Genomic DNA, 15815 nt, shown 5'->3' with positions numbered 1-15815 from the left:
GTACTTTGCCTTTGGTTTCAGTACTTTGGCATTATACTCTTTGAGTTCCAATTCTGGTCTTTTACATATTAATTTTAAATCCATACGGGCCTTCAGATTATTCTTCATTTTTCCTTTAATATTCATTACTGTATTGAACACATTATCAAACACATTTTTCTCTACATGCATCACATCCAAATTATGTTGTATCAATAGGGTCGGCCAATACGGTAGTTCCCAAAAAATAGATTTTTTCGTCCAATTATGATCCTTCCCAAATCCACGGAAGGGTGTAGGACTGCGGGCATCTGTTAATACATCTGGAAAGTATCGCAATCTTCTTAGAATCTCTATGCCAGACAATCTTGAGGATGGACCTTCTGTTTCAGTTGTTCCTGCTTTAAACACATTCTTTTGTCGTCGGAACGGATGATCGCTGGGTAGAAATCGACGATGGCACTCAAACCAGCAAGGCTTCCTTCTATGTTTCAATCTAAAAGCTTTGGAATCCTCCATGCAGTACAGACAAGTCAACCTCTCATGTGTGCTCCAACCAGATAGCATACCATATACAGGGAAGTCACTGATTGTTCATAAAACAACGACCTTCATGTTGAAATTTTATTTTTTGTGGGCATCCTACGTGGTAACACCGTCATCCCACAGTACTTTTAGTTCATCAATCAATGGCCTTAAATATACATCAAGATTTTGGCCAGGTGAGGTCGGATCAGGGATCAACAGAGACAAGAAAAGATTTGGGTGTTTCATACACAAGCTTGGTGGAAGATTGTGTGGAGTTACAAATACTGGCCAACATGAGTATGGAGTTGATCTACCCCCAAATGGATTAAATCCATCTGTACATAGACCGAGTCTAACATTTCGCACTTCCATTGTAAAGTTCTGATGACTACGATCAAAGTGCTTCCAAGCTTTAGCGTCAACAGGATGTGTGATCTTGTCTTCATCGTGTCGAACTTTATTTGCATGTCATCTCATGTGTTTAGCTGTCCTTGAAGACATATACAATCGTTGCAATCTAGAAGTGATAGGAAAATAGCGAAGCGACTTGTATGAAACTTCATTTGATCTTGTGCTCCCATTGCCTCTTGTCTTTGGCTTGAACCGAGGATGCCTACATGACGGGCATGATATGTTGTTTTCCTGATCCTTGAAATACAACATGCAGTGATTTGGACAAGCATCTATTTTTTTATACCCCATACCTAAAGCGTTGACCATAACTTTCGCACGATAGAAATTTTGTAGCAATTTCTCATCTTTGGGCAACATACTCTTCACAATCATGCACAAACGGTCAAAACATGATTGACTTAAATTATACTCGGACTTCAAATTCATTAGTTGAAGAACTGCAGACAAGATAATGTGACTCTCACAACCGTTCTAAAGTGACTCATCGGCATCTCTAAGTAAATCATAAAATCTACTAGTTGCATCGTTTGGTGATTCTTCATCTACTGCGGTTCTTACATCACTAGGACTCATAGCAGAACTCAGTTTTGTTCCTGCGGCATCAAATATCGAATTCATATATGGATTATTGTGCTCCACATTCACCCGTGCATCAAAATTGTTTCTAAATTCTTCTCCATGAAACGTTCAATTTTGATAATCACTCACAAAACCCTTCCTGTATAGGTGATGTCTAACGCCATGAGGTTCTACAAATCGATTATTCTTACAAATCTTGCAGGGACACCTAATCCGACCTGTGGGATCCACTGTACTGACACTTGCCATTGCAAATTCAATAAAACTGTCAACACCATCCATATATTCATGCGATAACTCATTGTCCACTATTCTACGGTACATCCATTCACGGTTTGCAGTCATTTTATCGTATGATGTTACGAATAGTATCCTAATGAGTTAAAAAAGAACCATCAGAATGCTATAATGAAAAAATATCAAATTTATCATGCAATATATGATGTCATACAATCACAAGAATTATGATGCATACATTGATAACTTAATATTTTCATGTGCAAACTATTCATGACACGATACATTCATTTGAAGCATGCTTTCATTATACAATTTCACATGGAAGACATAATCAAATTGAAAGTAACTACATGCAAGCATGGATACAATCACATCAAACATTGCAATACATCGAAATCATTCATATCAAACAAATGTCAAACATGTACCTGCAGCAAACACATTTCAATATCTCGCTAACTACTACCATGCTTAGCATGGAATCCGTACTCCAAAAATAAGAACACTTCTATTCTTAAACATTAAAATCATGCTCAGCATGATCTCCGAATTCCAACAAAGCAGTCCTAGATATCAACAACTAAGTGAGTGTGTGAACAATAAAGTGTTACATCCAATAAATTAAATAACATGTGATGCGCTTGCATCACTTACTCACCACGGGTATTTACCCGATTTGCTTTGTTTTTGTCACTTACTTACCACGGGTGGCGGGGCACAAGCGAGTTCCGTTGAGAAATCTGCAAAAAACACTGTGTTAAAATGAAGTCACCACCTGCTAAAAAAAAACAAGAGGCAGATGCAGTTTCACAGAACGCAGGGGGCGACCCCTTTGCCGAAAACGCAGGGGGGCGACCCCCTGCCTGCCGGAAATGCAGGGGGGACGACCCCCTGCGCCGTGCTGCCGGAAACGCAGGGGGGCGATGCGACCCCCTGCTGCCGGAAACGCAGGGGGTCGACCCCCTGCGCCCTGCTGCTAAAAACGCAAGGGGTCGACCCCCTGCTGGCGGAAACGCAGGGGGGTCAACCCCCTGTCGAAAATGCAGGGGGTCGACCCCCTGCCAAAAATGCAGGGGGGGCGACCCCCTGCTGCCGGAAACGCAAGCGGGTCGACCCCCTGCTGTCGGAAATGCAGCGGGGTCGACCCATTGTTGCCGGAAATGCAGGGGGTCAACCCCCTGCCGGAAATGCAGGGGGTCAACCCCCTGCCGGAAATGCAGGGGGTCGACTCCTGCCGGAAACGCATGGGGTCGACCCCCTGCTGCCGGAAACGCAGGGGGGTCAACCCCCTGCCGGAAACGCATGGGGTTGACCCCCTACCGGAAACGCAGGGGGTCGACCCCCTGCCAGAAGGAAACGCAGGGGGGCAACCCCCTGCCTGCCAAAAATGTAGGGGAGTCGACCCCCTGCCGGAAACGCAGGGGGTCGACCCCCTGCCAGAAACGCAGAGGGGCAACCCCCTGCCTACCGTAAACGCAAGGGGGGCAACCCCCTGCTGCCGGAAATGCAGGGGGGGCGACCCCCTGCTGCCGGAAATGCAGAGAGGCGACCCCCTTCCGGAAACGCAGGGGGGTCGACCCCCTGCCGACGGAAGCGATTACCTGCGTGTCGTCGGGCGGTGGCGGGAGGCTGACGGGGAGCGGCGGCTGGCGAGCGGTGGACGGTGAATTTAAAAGCTGGATAGAGGCCGACGGGCGGCGGGAGGGAGAGGGCGGCGAGCGGGAGCAAGACAGCGAAACAGGAAAAGAGAAAGAGGGATGAGATTAGGGATTTACGCAACATTTAGCAACGGCTTAGCGACAGAATAATTCTGTCGCTAAGCCGTCGTAAATCAAAATACCAAAATAGCGACGAAATATATTCTGTCGCTAATTAGCGACGGATTAGCGACGGAAAAATTCCCTCTCTAAATCCTTCGCTAAAATGGTTTTCTTGTATTGAGAATTAGCGACAAAAAATTGTTGTCGTTAATCCGTCGCTAATTAGCGACAGATGCATGAAAAAGGTTTTCTCTAGCTAATCTGTCGCTAATTAGCGACGAAAAAAATCTGTTGCAAATTTCCGTCGCTAATTAACAATTTTCTTGTAGTGTTTATTATTTTAATTGTTTATTCGTAATTGGATATCAGATATCCTATTTGGATATTCAATGTTGGATCCCTAATACCCAGTTCAGAACTTTGATATTCCATTTGGATCTTAGATATCAGATTACTAAATTTGATATTTAATAACAGATTGCGGTCAAATGGATCGGATCACTGGTATTGGATTCTCAATATCATGATCAATTTTGATATTGAATCCAGGACGAATGAAGTGGATCCACTAAAGGGTCAGGTATGTAAATATAGATGACATCTAAAGGGTAAGGTATGTAAAAAAGTTAAAAGTAAACAATACAAAATTCTTTACCACGAGGGTAAGCAGAATATACTCACCACCGATGTGGTATCCCATGTGGTAAGCGGGGTCTTGTGTCAAGTTGAAGGCACAATATCGAATCCCTCTGATACACGGGGCGGTTGTTCTTCTGGTATGAGTCCGCTTAACCCCAGTTTGCCTTTTTAAAAAAAAAAGGTAGCAAATACTTTTTCCTTGGCTAGGGCTGTGGACATCGGGCCGGGTACCTTGTGAGCTGTCAGGTACCTAGCCTACTATGGGTCGGGCCTCGACTGTAAAATGTAACCCTGGTCTGATTAAACTCAGGTTGGAAGCGTTCTGATTAAGTAATTGGGCCTAAAATGGATCAGCCCATATGTCAAATACACAGGACAAGACAAGTCCGGCCCGTTAGCTGGGTCAGGCATAAAGGGACTGGCCTGAGCCCGATTATAACAAGGACAGGTCGGGCTCGTCAGGCCTTTATCAGGTCCTAATTGGGCTAGGCCAACTCGATGCCCACTCCAATGCAAGAAAATTAAGAACAGACATGACTTCTAGAATACTAGAAGTGTTTTACTTCAAAGTAAAAGTTAATGAGGTATGGGTTCGGAAAGGGGTGCATGAGCAATAATTTTGTTATAAATTTGTTGGGCAAATTAAATTTGAATTCCCTTCAAATGTCCTTGAAATTTCGTGTCATTTTAAAAAAGTTACGGACAAGAATTTGTTGTCATGAATGCCCTCATTTCTGCCTTTATATCATGTAAGAATTTTATTAATATATGCTTTCAAGACATGAAGATAATATTTTTTTCATCATAAATATTCTCCATTCTGATTTTATAAAATTGAAAAAAAAAAGTGAAGTAGATTTACGAAGAAAATCTTTAAAGTTCAACTTTAAATTAGGCAAGGGTTTACTGAAATATCTCACGTAATTTTCTTCTATGTGATCTTATTTCCTTTGCAGGATGGGTGTGTGATATCTCATCACGTACCATCAATGTAAACTGTTATACGTTATTTATGCTTTGACAACATATTAAACACAATATTTAACAAACTTTTAATCAGGCCATATCTTTTCCAGTATGTCCTTGATTACACTTGAATCAGTTGTGGATTATAATCTCACCAACTTTATTTATCAACAATATGGCCAAGTACAGAGATGGGTGAACTAAGGCAGGGTGGTTGTGGGGTCTCACTCGGGGGTTTTCTCGCTTCGGCGAAGGTTCTTCGTCATCGACAAAACAATATGGCTAAGTACATCATCACCCTTAAAAACAAAAATACAATCCAGACAAGCAAAAAGAGGAGATCCTTCTCATGAGGTTACCTAACACTCAACACCACACTGTTTGAGAATAGGGCCCTGTGGCTTGGGCAAGAATGGATCAATACGTACCCAAACCAGAGAGAAGATGGAAGCAAGGAGAATAGACCACAGGACTACAATTGTGGGAGTTCTGTTCTGCCTCCCCATCAGCCCCTTGAGGAATGGGTATAGGTGAACAATGACCCAGAAGGCAAAGAAGAGTTTCCCAAACAGGGGACCCCAAGAACCGTATCCATTGTTAATGGCATCCGAAACACCTGCAACAACTCCAACCATGTTCAAGATGATCAGCGTCGTCGGCGGGATCAGAAGAGTAGTCCACTTGAACAGATAGAGTTCGCCAAACTCATCTTCATCACCGGATGATTTTGCAGTTACAGTGAAGTTTGTGTCTACCCCTGCTAGCACTTTAAGTAGGCCCTGGAAGACGGCAAAGAGGTGCGCGGAAACACCACCGATCACCCAGAATTGCTCATTGCGCCACCAGTCTTGGATGCTTACTCCACTCCACCGGAGTTCTAGCACTCCGGTGGCTATGATTGAGAGGAAGAGTGCAATGAACCATATGCTAGAAAAGCTAGTAAGCTGCAGCGTACAAAGGCATGTTATGTTAGCTATAGAAACATATTACAATGTACTACTTGAAATTGTTTTAGAAACATTTTGTATGAGAACAGAATTCCTTGGTGGTGATAACATGCATCTGGGATGATGGGATTATGTTGATACAGATGCCCTATTAGGAATTCGAGTACAATTTTTCAATCGAAAGAACCTAAAAAAACTTGAAGTGCATGATTGGTACTAGTACCAAGTTACTTATTTTTAGTGAAAGTTGCACAACAATGCTAATTTCATGGCTTGAGAAAACTTACAGTTGGGATGATGAATTTTCCAGTAAGAAGACACACAGCAGGAATGGTGCAGTAAGCAAGCAAGGGGATGGATGTGAAGGGGTAGACAATGGTGTTGATGTAAGCTAAACGCTCAAGCCATTTGAGGTTGCCCCCATATCCATACCACAATGGGCAATGCCTACTGAGGAAGATCTCCACCGAACCCAGTGCCCACCTAAGAACTTGGTGCAGCCTGTCAGACAAATTGATTGGTGCAGACCCCTTAAATGCAGCCCTTGGTGGCATGCAATATACTGACTTCCATCCTCTACAATGCATCTTAAAACCAGTCAATATATCCTCTGTTACTGATCCATATATCCATCCAATCTACACAAAAGAGAAAGAACATTTAATAGATCCTCGTGAAGATTTGCGCTCTGTAAAACTAGAACATTGTTTGTCATTAGAACTTTTTGATATATATATATATAGCGAGAGAGACCTCTTTGCCCCACTCTGTTTTCTCCTCATAGCCACAGCTGATCACATGAATAGCTTCCTTTATGAGTGAAGTGGGATTGGTGCCCGCAGGAAGGCCGCCGTCTTCCATGAGAGTCGATGCGATGAAATCTGGTGATTGACCGAATCTCTTCTCGAAGCTCTTCTGTGACATCAATGATGATTTTTCAAGTTCTTCATACCCTTCTAGCCCTTCCTCTATCTCTTCAAGTTCTATGAATCTCTCTCTCTTTTTGGACAACCTAGAACTGGTCTTCTTCTTCCTCCTACCCAAAAAATCCATTATGCCTCCTGCTTTTTTAGACTTGGTTTTGGACTTGGACTTTCTTCTTGATCGGTTGCAACAACAGCAACAGCACCATGAAGGCCAACAATCACATGTCATCTTGGGACGCTTCTCTGAGACAGGAGGGTCGTAACCATACAGCGCCTGGCGATTGAACACACATCCTGTTCCTACGTAAACAGGGCCTTGGATTCCATCAAGACCTTTCATATTGATCTGCACATCAAATTAAAACGAATTTGTTAATAACTTGTTACATGTTTGCATCCCGTGAAATGTAAACAAAGTTGTGAACATGAGCGTCCTTAGAAGTTAGAACTAGTGAAAACATGACTCAGTTTATGATCTGGACCTACTGATGCACTAGTAGAAGTCTTACTACTAGTACTAAGACAAACAGGGAAGCTTAAGAACTTGACCATGATCAGTATTATAACTTAACTAAATTCCAAATTAATTTGTTTAATGTAAATACATGAAAATTTAAGTGAGTAGAAATGTTTAGTTAGCTAAATGTTTGATACACTTACATCAAAGAAGACGATGTTGCGATTTGCGTAGCGATCGTGAAGATCGACCCCATCGAACCTTTGAGGAAACTGGACGTAGCAAAGTTTCTTCCCCAACTGGGGGTCCATTAAGAAGCACATAGCTTCCCTCAACGCCTTGCTGTTGTTTATGTAGTGATCACAGTCAAGATTGAGCATGAAGGGTGCATTGGTGAGCACTGCAGAAACTCGAACCTGCAATTATACACCCAGTCAGCGTTCGTTAGATGAAAAAGTAACACATAACCAAGAACACCAAGGAGGAGTGGTTTGGTGATCGGGCCCGAGTACTTTACAAAGTACTTGGGCGACACAAATCACAAAATCGCTAGCCAGGGGAACGATTTTCTGTGTAAATCACAAAACACAGAAATCGGTAGCGATTTTGTGTTTTGTGTAGCCCGAGTACTTTACAAAGTGCTCGGGCCCGATCACTGGATCTGCTCTGGAAGACCAAGTGGACACTTAGCTTCATGTTTGAAAGTGTTCATGAAAAGAGTCACGTTCCATGTTATGTAAAAGCAAACATTGCTTAAAGATTTGGCATCGCTTCTTTTTATTTTTTTATTATGTTGATCATTGGAGACCCATTTCTTGTTTTCAGCCTTTCCCTACAGAGAGAGTCAGTCCCTGGTAAAATTTGAACCGGAGACCCCCTATAGGGAGGCGTTTGGATGCTCCATCTTATCAATAAAAGGGATACATTGGGGTCTTATCTAATGAAGCATAAGACAGTATAAATCCTAAATTATCCCACTTTTCTAGACAAGTGTTTGTGCCGTAGTTATGGAAGACAGGATATACTCACTAATGCATTCATGGCACCAGCTTTCTTATGGTGTGGGTAGCCAGGCCGCTTCTCACGTGAGACGTACACAAGCCGAGGAAGCTCGTTGCCTTCTATGTCACGTGCACCTTCACTTCCCAAATGAACCTACCCAAATGACCAACAAGCCATTTCATAAGAGGGAGAAAAGGAGAGACAAAATTGGGTGGAGTTTTTTTTACTCGGAGAAACCACCCCAGGCACAGATAGGTGCTGGCTCAGCCTGCCGTACTTATGGTCGTTGTCCATGTAAAACTCCGAGGGCTTATATACTCTTCAACCCCAAGGAGTCGCCAAGCTTCGGCTTACACAAGGGGGTGACACCATGGGATTTGAACCTAGACTGCCCGTCAAACGGTCTAGGCCCCATCCCACTACACCAAACCCCTTGGGTCTAAAATTGGGTGGAGTTCCTAAACATTGAAAATCAAGTAAAAGTTTCTACTTGGATTTGTAGAAAATGCAAGGGGAAATTGATTTCTAGTAGTACTTGAATCATTCCAGGGTGATCTCTAGTGTTGTTTCCTGGCCAAGGGCTTCCATCCTGCATGACCCAGCCCTCCTCTGGAGCCTTCTGTGCCTTGGCCACCAATGCGTTTATCCTCACCTTGAACTCCTCATACTCCCTCTGAAAACAAAATGCAACATTAGATATATCATTTAGGAAATGATATAGGCTAGCAGCATTGGACCCAACTGCATGCATCACTTTGGTCTTAGTTGACTTGGCTCAGACTTGTCTGTATACTTTGGCAAGTTTCATAGCTGACTCACTGTGTTGAACCTTGCCCACAATTATTAGTACTATCTCTGCAAATTAATACTGATGAATCAGACTCGGTATTTCAGGGTCAGTCAAGTCGCTACTTGCTAGAATCAACGGCCAGGTGTTGTTGGGGCTGTCATTGGATCGGGTCTTAGCCATTCAGACCCAATACCAACCCCATAAGAGTATGGTTGGAGTCTGGACCAACAAAGGAGCGTCTGTTAAGGTACACGTAAAATCTCTAAAAAGTGCGGGGTTTGGCTCAACTAATTCAGGCCAAATTTTAACCATTCAGACTCAGATCTGGAGCCTGCCCTGCCTAACCTAGGTCTAATCAGACCTGAATCCGGTACTGCAACCTCATAATCAGACCCAGTTTGGACACAGCTGGGACTGACTTAGACCAAGTCACTGTCCTTGTCAGTACACACATCCTACTAAAATATCTGATCCAGGTATACAGGTCCAGGCCCACATCGGATCTTGGCCAAAGGTTGTGCACCCCATGTAATCACCAGGTTACTGACATGTCTTGGGCCATTAATGGGTCAGATCTGAATCCATGTTCCATATTTGAGTTTCCAGATATTTTCATGAAAGTGATGATCTTTATATCTTTTGGGTCAACCCCAACGGCCAACCTAACTCGTATAATATTTGGGTTTAGGGTTTTGAGCTATAATTTGTTCGAATATATTACATGTAATCTTAAGTATATATATATTCTTTAAATTATGCAAGCCACGTTTGGTCTCCCGGTTTATCTGCCCCACAAACGTGAACCCGAACCCAAATACAATATTTTATCTACGTGGATTGAGCTCCCATTTTACCGACCTGCATGACCCGAACAACAAATCCATTATCTAGGTGGGTTGAGTTTCACCGTAATGGACCGGATATTCGACCTGTTTACAGTGACGTCCGACCCGTTTACTGCCTAATCGATCCGGACCCATATATTTCAGTGAGAGAGAGGTGTTTATAAGTACCTTCATGGCCCTCCGTTCCTTGACGAATGTGGGCTGTACCTTATCCTTAAGATAGTCAATCTTCTGGGAGAAGTAGAACTCTGGGGCCCGCGGCTCGATGTTGAACTTCTTGCAGAATGGGACCCACCTCCTCCCGAACTCGGCCGTCTCGGATAGAGTATCGAACAGGAGCATGGACGCTCCATCATCCGAGACGTAGCAGCTCACCTTCTGTACCGGATAGTCCACGCTCAGTATGGACAGCACCGTGTTGGCCGTGATGAGTGGGGGCTCCTTGGTGGGGTCCACCGTGCTCACGAACACATCCACCGGTGCAAGCCGGTTCGGCTCGCCCTCCCGCTCGAACCGCGCCGAGAGCCGATCCAGATACGTCTCCCTGTTGATCGGGAACCACTTGGGGAACTGGTCCAGGACCCATGAGAATGCAAACCAGATCTCGCAAATGATGGAGGTGAGCCAGAGGGGGTAGGCGTCTCTTGCCGGGTTGAGGATCCGGAACCGGAAAAAGAAGCAAAGGACGACGAGCCGGAGCACGATGACGATCCGGTACGGACTGACCTTTCTCGAGGGAACCGGGACCTTCCTCCACAAGGGTTGACGAGCTTCTGCCATCCTTTTATTTTTCAAATAAACAAATAAGATTATTTAGGTATAAGAGAGGATGTCAATGGATCTCAATATCCTATCAAATCAGACTCCGTTTTAGATGGTTTTGGTAAGCTAAAACCATATCCGACTGTAATCATATGTGGATATGGTTTTGATTTTTTGTAACCGAATCTGACGAATATTCAGATTTGATGGATATCCGAATTCCTTTACATGTTTAAAAAAATAATAATTTGGTATGGGTTTTTCACTGTCCAAATACCAATCTGAATTCAAATCCATTCAGCCAACATCCGATTAGTCAGATATAGTATTGGCCACATCCTACCCAAATCCGAACCGTTTCCATATGTAACATCAACTGCTTCGGTACTATGCTGGATCCTTCAGTTTATGTTGATCCTGCAAACGGCCCAAGTGGGGATGGGAAACAGGATGGATTCGATTCGGTTGTAGGCATTAATGAAGTCTACATAATCGGTTGTAGGCATTAACTTTATTTGGTATGCATTTTTCATGTATTTCGATTTGGATGTTGCTAGGATTGGAACTGGACTCAGACTTGAGTTTGGATGTAAACTCTACAACCGAACCAACCCAATAATGATCATATATAAACCAACCAACTGGGTCTGATTAGCTAATCAGTTTGGATTTAAGGGATCTGATCTTAGAAGCCAAATCCATGTCCAACCCATTTGAAACTCTATAGAGAAAGAAAGCAATATTTTAATTTATTGCTTAGCTATTAGGTCTTCTAAAATGACTTTTTTATTTCAAAATAATTTATTACCTAACCTTATTGGTCTTCTAAAATGTTTAGGTCTAATAAGAGCAATTTTTTCAAATGCTATTTTTATTCTGATTCTATAACTTGGAACTGAAATTTCTAAGTCATTGCAAGATTTTCCTCCACAGTACCTTTCCATGAGTGACATTGCCTACCCAATGACCCACCAACCCTCTCAAAACTGGAACTTTACGTTAATGGACAAACCACCACCTGGTTGGGCATTCCCAATCTTGGATCTCGTCGTGGATCAGATGCAATCACATAGCATACTTTAGTACACTGTTGCACCTGATTCACCCTCCATCCTCTGTTGGGCTCCATAACTGACAAGCTGTACCATCACTCAAAGTGTGCAACGTGATTGCACCTGATCCAATGCATTGAATCATTCCCTGTTCAGCAGTGTCAATCTTGACATGGCGTTGTATCCAACCAGGGACGGATCAAATCGATCTTATTAAGATGTCGAGCTGGATCCGGTAGAAAATCCAGTATCCCATGAGAAAGTGTGTATACACATATACTCACAAGTTATCATCAGCTTCATCCTGGTCGTCCCCTCCTTTGCTATCTTGGTGCACCAGACCCTTCTTCTCTTGGCGAGCTTTCCACTTCTCCACCCTCTCCTTCCATTCTGCATTATTGCTGTACATCTCTTTTTCTCCTTCAAAATCCTTGCCTACAACTGTACATGCACATATATCCGAATTAATTAAGAGGGATAACTTATATTACATCGATACTCTATTTTGGCGCCCCCTGTCGTATTTTCTATATACTAGTCATATTGAAAACTTCATAAAAATGATTGTTCCCTGTGTCCATATGACATAGGGGATAGCTAACAAAAAAAAAAGCTCATCACAAAATGCAGCTAGCATACTTATCACATTAGCAAAAGGGTCATATATAGATGCACTCATGGATCAGGTAACAGATCCTTTTAAGGACAGGAAGAAAAAGAAGAATAAGAGCAAAGGGTGATGGAACATAGACGCAGATTCAAAATTGGTGTTTTGGAATGGGATTTTTACTTTCGGATTTGCTTTTGTATTTGAGTCTTATCCAAGATCCATCCTAGAGTTAAGGTTTTCCTTTCATGCTATAAATATGTCATGAGGTTTTTGAGAGAGATTTGATGATTGAGATTCTGAGTATTTTCTTTAATTTTATGCATTAGTTAAATGATTATTTTTCATTATTTTAGTTCTTTGATAGTGCAAATCAATAGGAGTATATATGGCAACATAGATTTTTTTTCAACGCCCTCGGATTGGAGGGTTCATCGGTCATTCAGAATAGTTGGGGCTAGTTAACCAACATAAATGAAATTCAAAGTTAAGAGATCTCATTGTACGTACTGCTACTAGCAATGGATGAAAAAGCACCACGACTAGGCTGCCACTGTGCCACATGATCTCCATTTTCCTGCTATAACATCAATGTATTGTTAGTTAATTAAAATTGTGATAAATGATGATGATGTTGATTGAGAAACTGAGATTTTACTTTTTATAAGATATGTTTTAATTACCGATTGATTAAGAGGCGATGGATGGCGTTCTTGTGTTTCTTTGGAGTTCTTGATCTGGAACTCATCTACCAAGTCATTGTACTGTTCATCATCATCATCTTCGTCGCCTGCAACCCGTGCGCATCCTGCCGTTGTGTATAATCAAATAGCCGTTAGTAAATTTAGCTTGTATTAAGTTTAGTCATTTTTGTAACGTAATACGAGAGATTATCAATGCTGCATTAAACTAACTAACCAGTTTCCTGAAATTTTGAAAATTTACTTTTTCTGACCATCGTTGGAAAAACTTTTTTTTGACAGTCGCATAGTTGGCAAAAAATTCATTGAAGCTAGTCAGGCCTTTCTTCAAAAAAAAAACTCCAATTTTTTCAGAATGATGTCAAAAAAATAGTTTAATTGAGACACACATTTAGCGCAGAAAAATATTTTAAAAATGTAATTAAAAAAACACTAATGTGGATCCAATTTTGCAGGACCTTAAGTTTGAATCATGGAATTCAATTCCATAATTCTTATAATACTTTTAGCTTGATTATGTGCGCTTTGTGTATGTGTATATGTATATGGTTTGCATCTTATTATATAAAATTAAAACCAAAGTAAACGTGTATATGTTATTTGCCAATTTTTGGTAACTCATTTTTTATGTCATTGTTTTATCCATATTTTTGAATGGAAAACATTTTTTATCATGTAGTCATTATTTAACTAACTTTTTGTCATTTCACCTATTGCTAACTATGAGAGAGAGAAAGAGAGAGAGACGGGCTTTTGTTGATTGGCACCAGGCTCAGCCCAGACCAATTTAACTCAGCTGGACTAATGGCCTAATAATTCAAATATCTGAAGATTTCTCTAGTTGACTTGAGTCACTTGACCTGGCTACGTCAAGATGTGTCTATATGCCCTCAGCAAGTCCAACCTGTTTCTGCTAAGTCAGTAGCACCAAGACCTAGACCCAGCAGGTCCAGTTGAACACAACTACATCCAAGTCCTGGCCTTTCTGAGCCAGCTGAGTATCAATATTGACTCTAGAACCAACCTAGCTCGAGCCTAGACATGAGTCCCAATTTGACCTAAGCAACTGAGGGCCTAGGGATGCATGTTTGGTATTAGAATATACCTTTGTGGCGTTTGTAGCGAGTATGGCATTTTGGACAAATAAGGTTGCCTTCCTTCCTTTCGTATTCATAGCAGGGCCGGCACACCGGAAATCCACATTCACGGCAAGCCACAAACAGTTCTCCGTTATCGTCCCGGGTGATCTCGTCTCCGCAAATCTTACATGGCTTTGATGATGAGTTCCCCACCGTCGATCTCGCCTATAATCAAGTTCACAGAAACAAAGCCATGGTTACTACCACAAGAAGGGGAATCGAGAAACGATACAGGAATGTTATGTCATTCTAATTAACGAGAAAGAGAAAGAGGTAGATACAGAAACCATCATGTGAAGCAAAGAAAAGAAAGCATTATAATTCAGAGCATATTCAATTAAGGGAAGCAAGCTTCTAAGGTCGCATTGGCTCATCAAGTTGAGGGGACTGGACCCCCTCAAAGTCCCATGTGCCAAAGCAACCTCACCAACTTGGCCTAGCAGTATGCAAGTATGCAACTTGGTTTATTTAATCTATTTATTATGGACTCAGATTGTTCAGACTTTTTGAGTTACATTGTCTGGGTCCCAATATAACTCTAGCCCATTGTAGAGCACCCAATACAAGTTGGCTTCCCTATAGTCCAGTTGCACTGAGCCATCACAGTGTTGGTGGCTTTATTTGTTGAGCTAGGTTCGGTTTACTAGGAATTTGAACAGGCTGAGCCATGAGCCAAGACCCAGGGAGACTCTGGCTTCGGCTTATGCGCAAGAGACGCCCATGGATGGTTTCGAACACGAGACATGGGGGTAGCACCGCCTCTCGCACCCGACCCTTAATTAACCACATGGGCGACCCCTGCGGTGCCGGACGCGTACTACATTACCTCTTCATGGCTGTGAAAGACATTCAGCTCGTCCCTTCCATGAGATCCTGCAACAAGTGATAGGTTGGTAGCAACCATGGGTAGCTGCCTCAATAGAAGAGATTGGTATTTGGCTTAGGGCTTGTGCAGCAAAAGCCTTGATGTTTTAAAATGGGATGGAGGGGAAGGTGTATGCTTTCTTTTCCATACCTAACAGTGAGTTGAGAGGTCGAGTTGAGTTGAAGAGAAGTCATATGCAGATGGCAGTTCCACCTTCAAGACTTCCAAAATAAGTCGTTTAGGAGGGTTACACTTAAACAACTCATTAAAAGTAAGCATGGTACTTGGGGGGATGCCTACGGGTTCGGATTTCATGTACCCAGATCCAAATTGAGCTTTACGACAGATTGGATCATGTTCCTCTGATTTTGGTAAGTTTGGATCTGTATCACAACTGTGGCCTAGTAGAATATGCCACATCGATCCAAGGGGTTTGGCATAGTGGGATGGGACCAAGACCGTTTGATGGGCATTCTATGTTCAAATCTCATGGGTGTCACCTCCTACATAAGTCGAAGCTTGGCGACTCGCTGGGGTCGAGGGGTAAGCCCTCGGAGTTTTATGCTGACATGGACAGTGACCATAAGTACAGCAGGCTGAACCAGTCCGGCTAGGTC

At 42.5% G+C, this 15815-nt stretch overlaps 1 protein-coding gene across 1 annotated transcript; it reads right to left on the bottom strand.

Moving 5' to 3' along the window:
- Window positions 1-5464: 5464 nt before the first annotated feature.
- Window positions 5465-15237, bottom strand: LOC149821891 (cellulose synthase A catalytic subunit 4 [UDP-forming]-like). Its single transcript, XM_089980190.1, has 12 exons — window positions 15160-15237; window positions 14300-14498; window positions 13177-13301; window positions 13007-13070; window positions 12171-12327; window positions 10241-10853; window positions 8973-9110; window positions 8465-8590; window positions 7639-7851; window positions 6806-7324; window positions 6340-6690; window positions 5465-6049 (listed from the first exon to the last, which is right to left on the bottom strand). Exons 1-12 carry the CDS (start codon window positions 15235-15237, stop codon window positions 5465-5467), a joined length of 3168 nt encoding a protein of 1055 aa, XP_089836316.1.
- Between the last annotated feature and the right edge of the window lie 578 nt (window positions 15238-15815).

This window comes from Nuphar pumila, chromosome 11 (genome assembly GCF_984573655.1).
Source record: "Nuphar pumila chromosome 11, dmNupPumi1.hap1.1, whole genome shotgun sequence".
In the NCBI taxonomy this organism is placed as follows: Eukaryota; Viridiplantae; Streptophyta; class Magnoliopsida; order Nymphaeales; family Nymphaeaceae; genus Nuphar; species Nuphar pumila.
The sequence above is the reverse complement of the archived record's forward strand: the minus strand, read 5'-3'. Positions and strand labels throughout refer to the sequence as shown.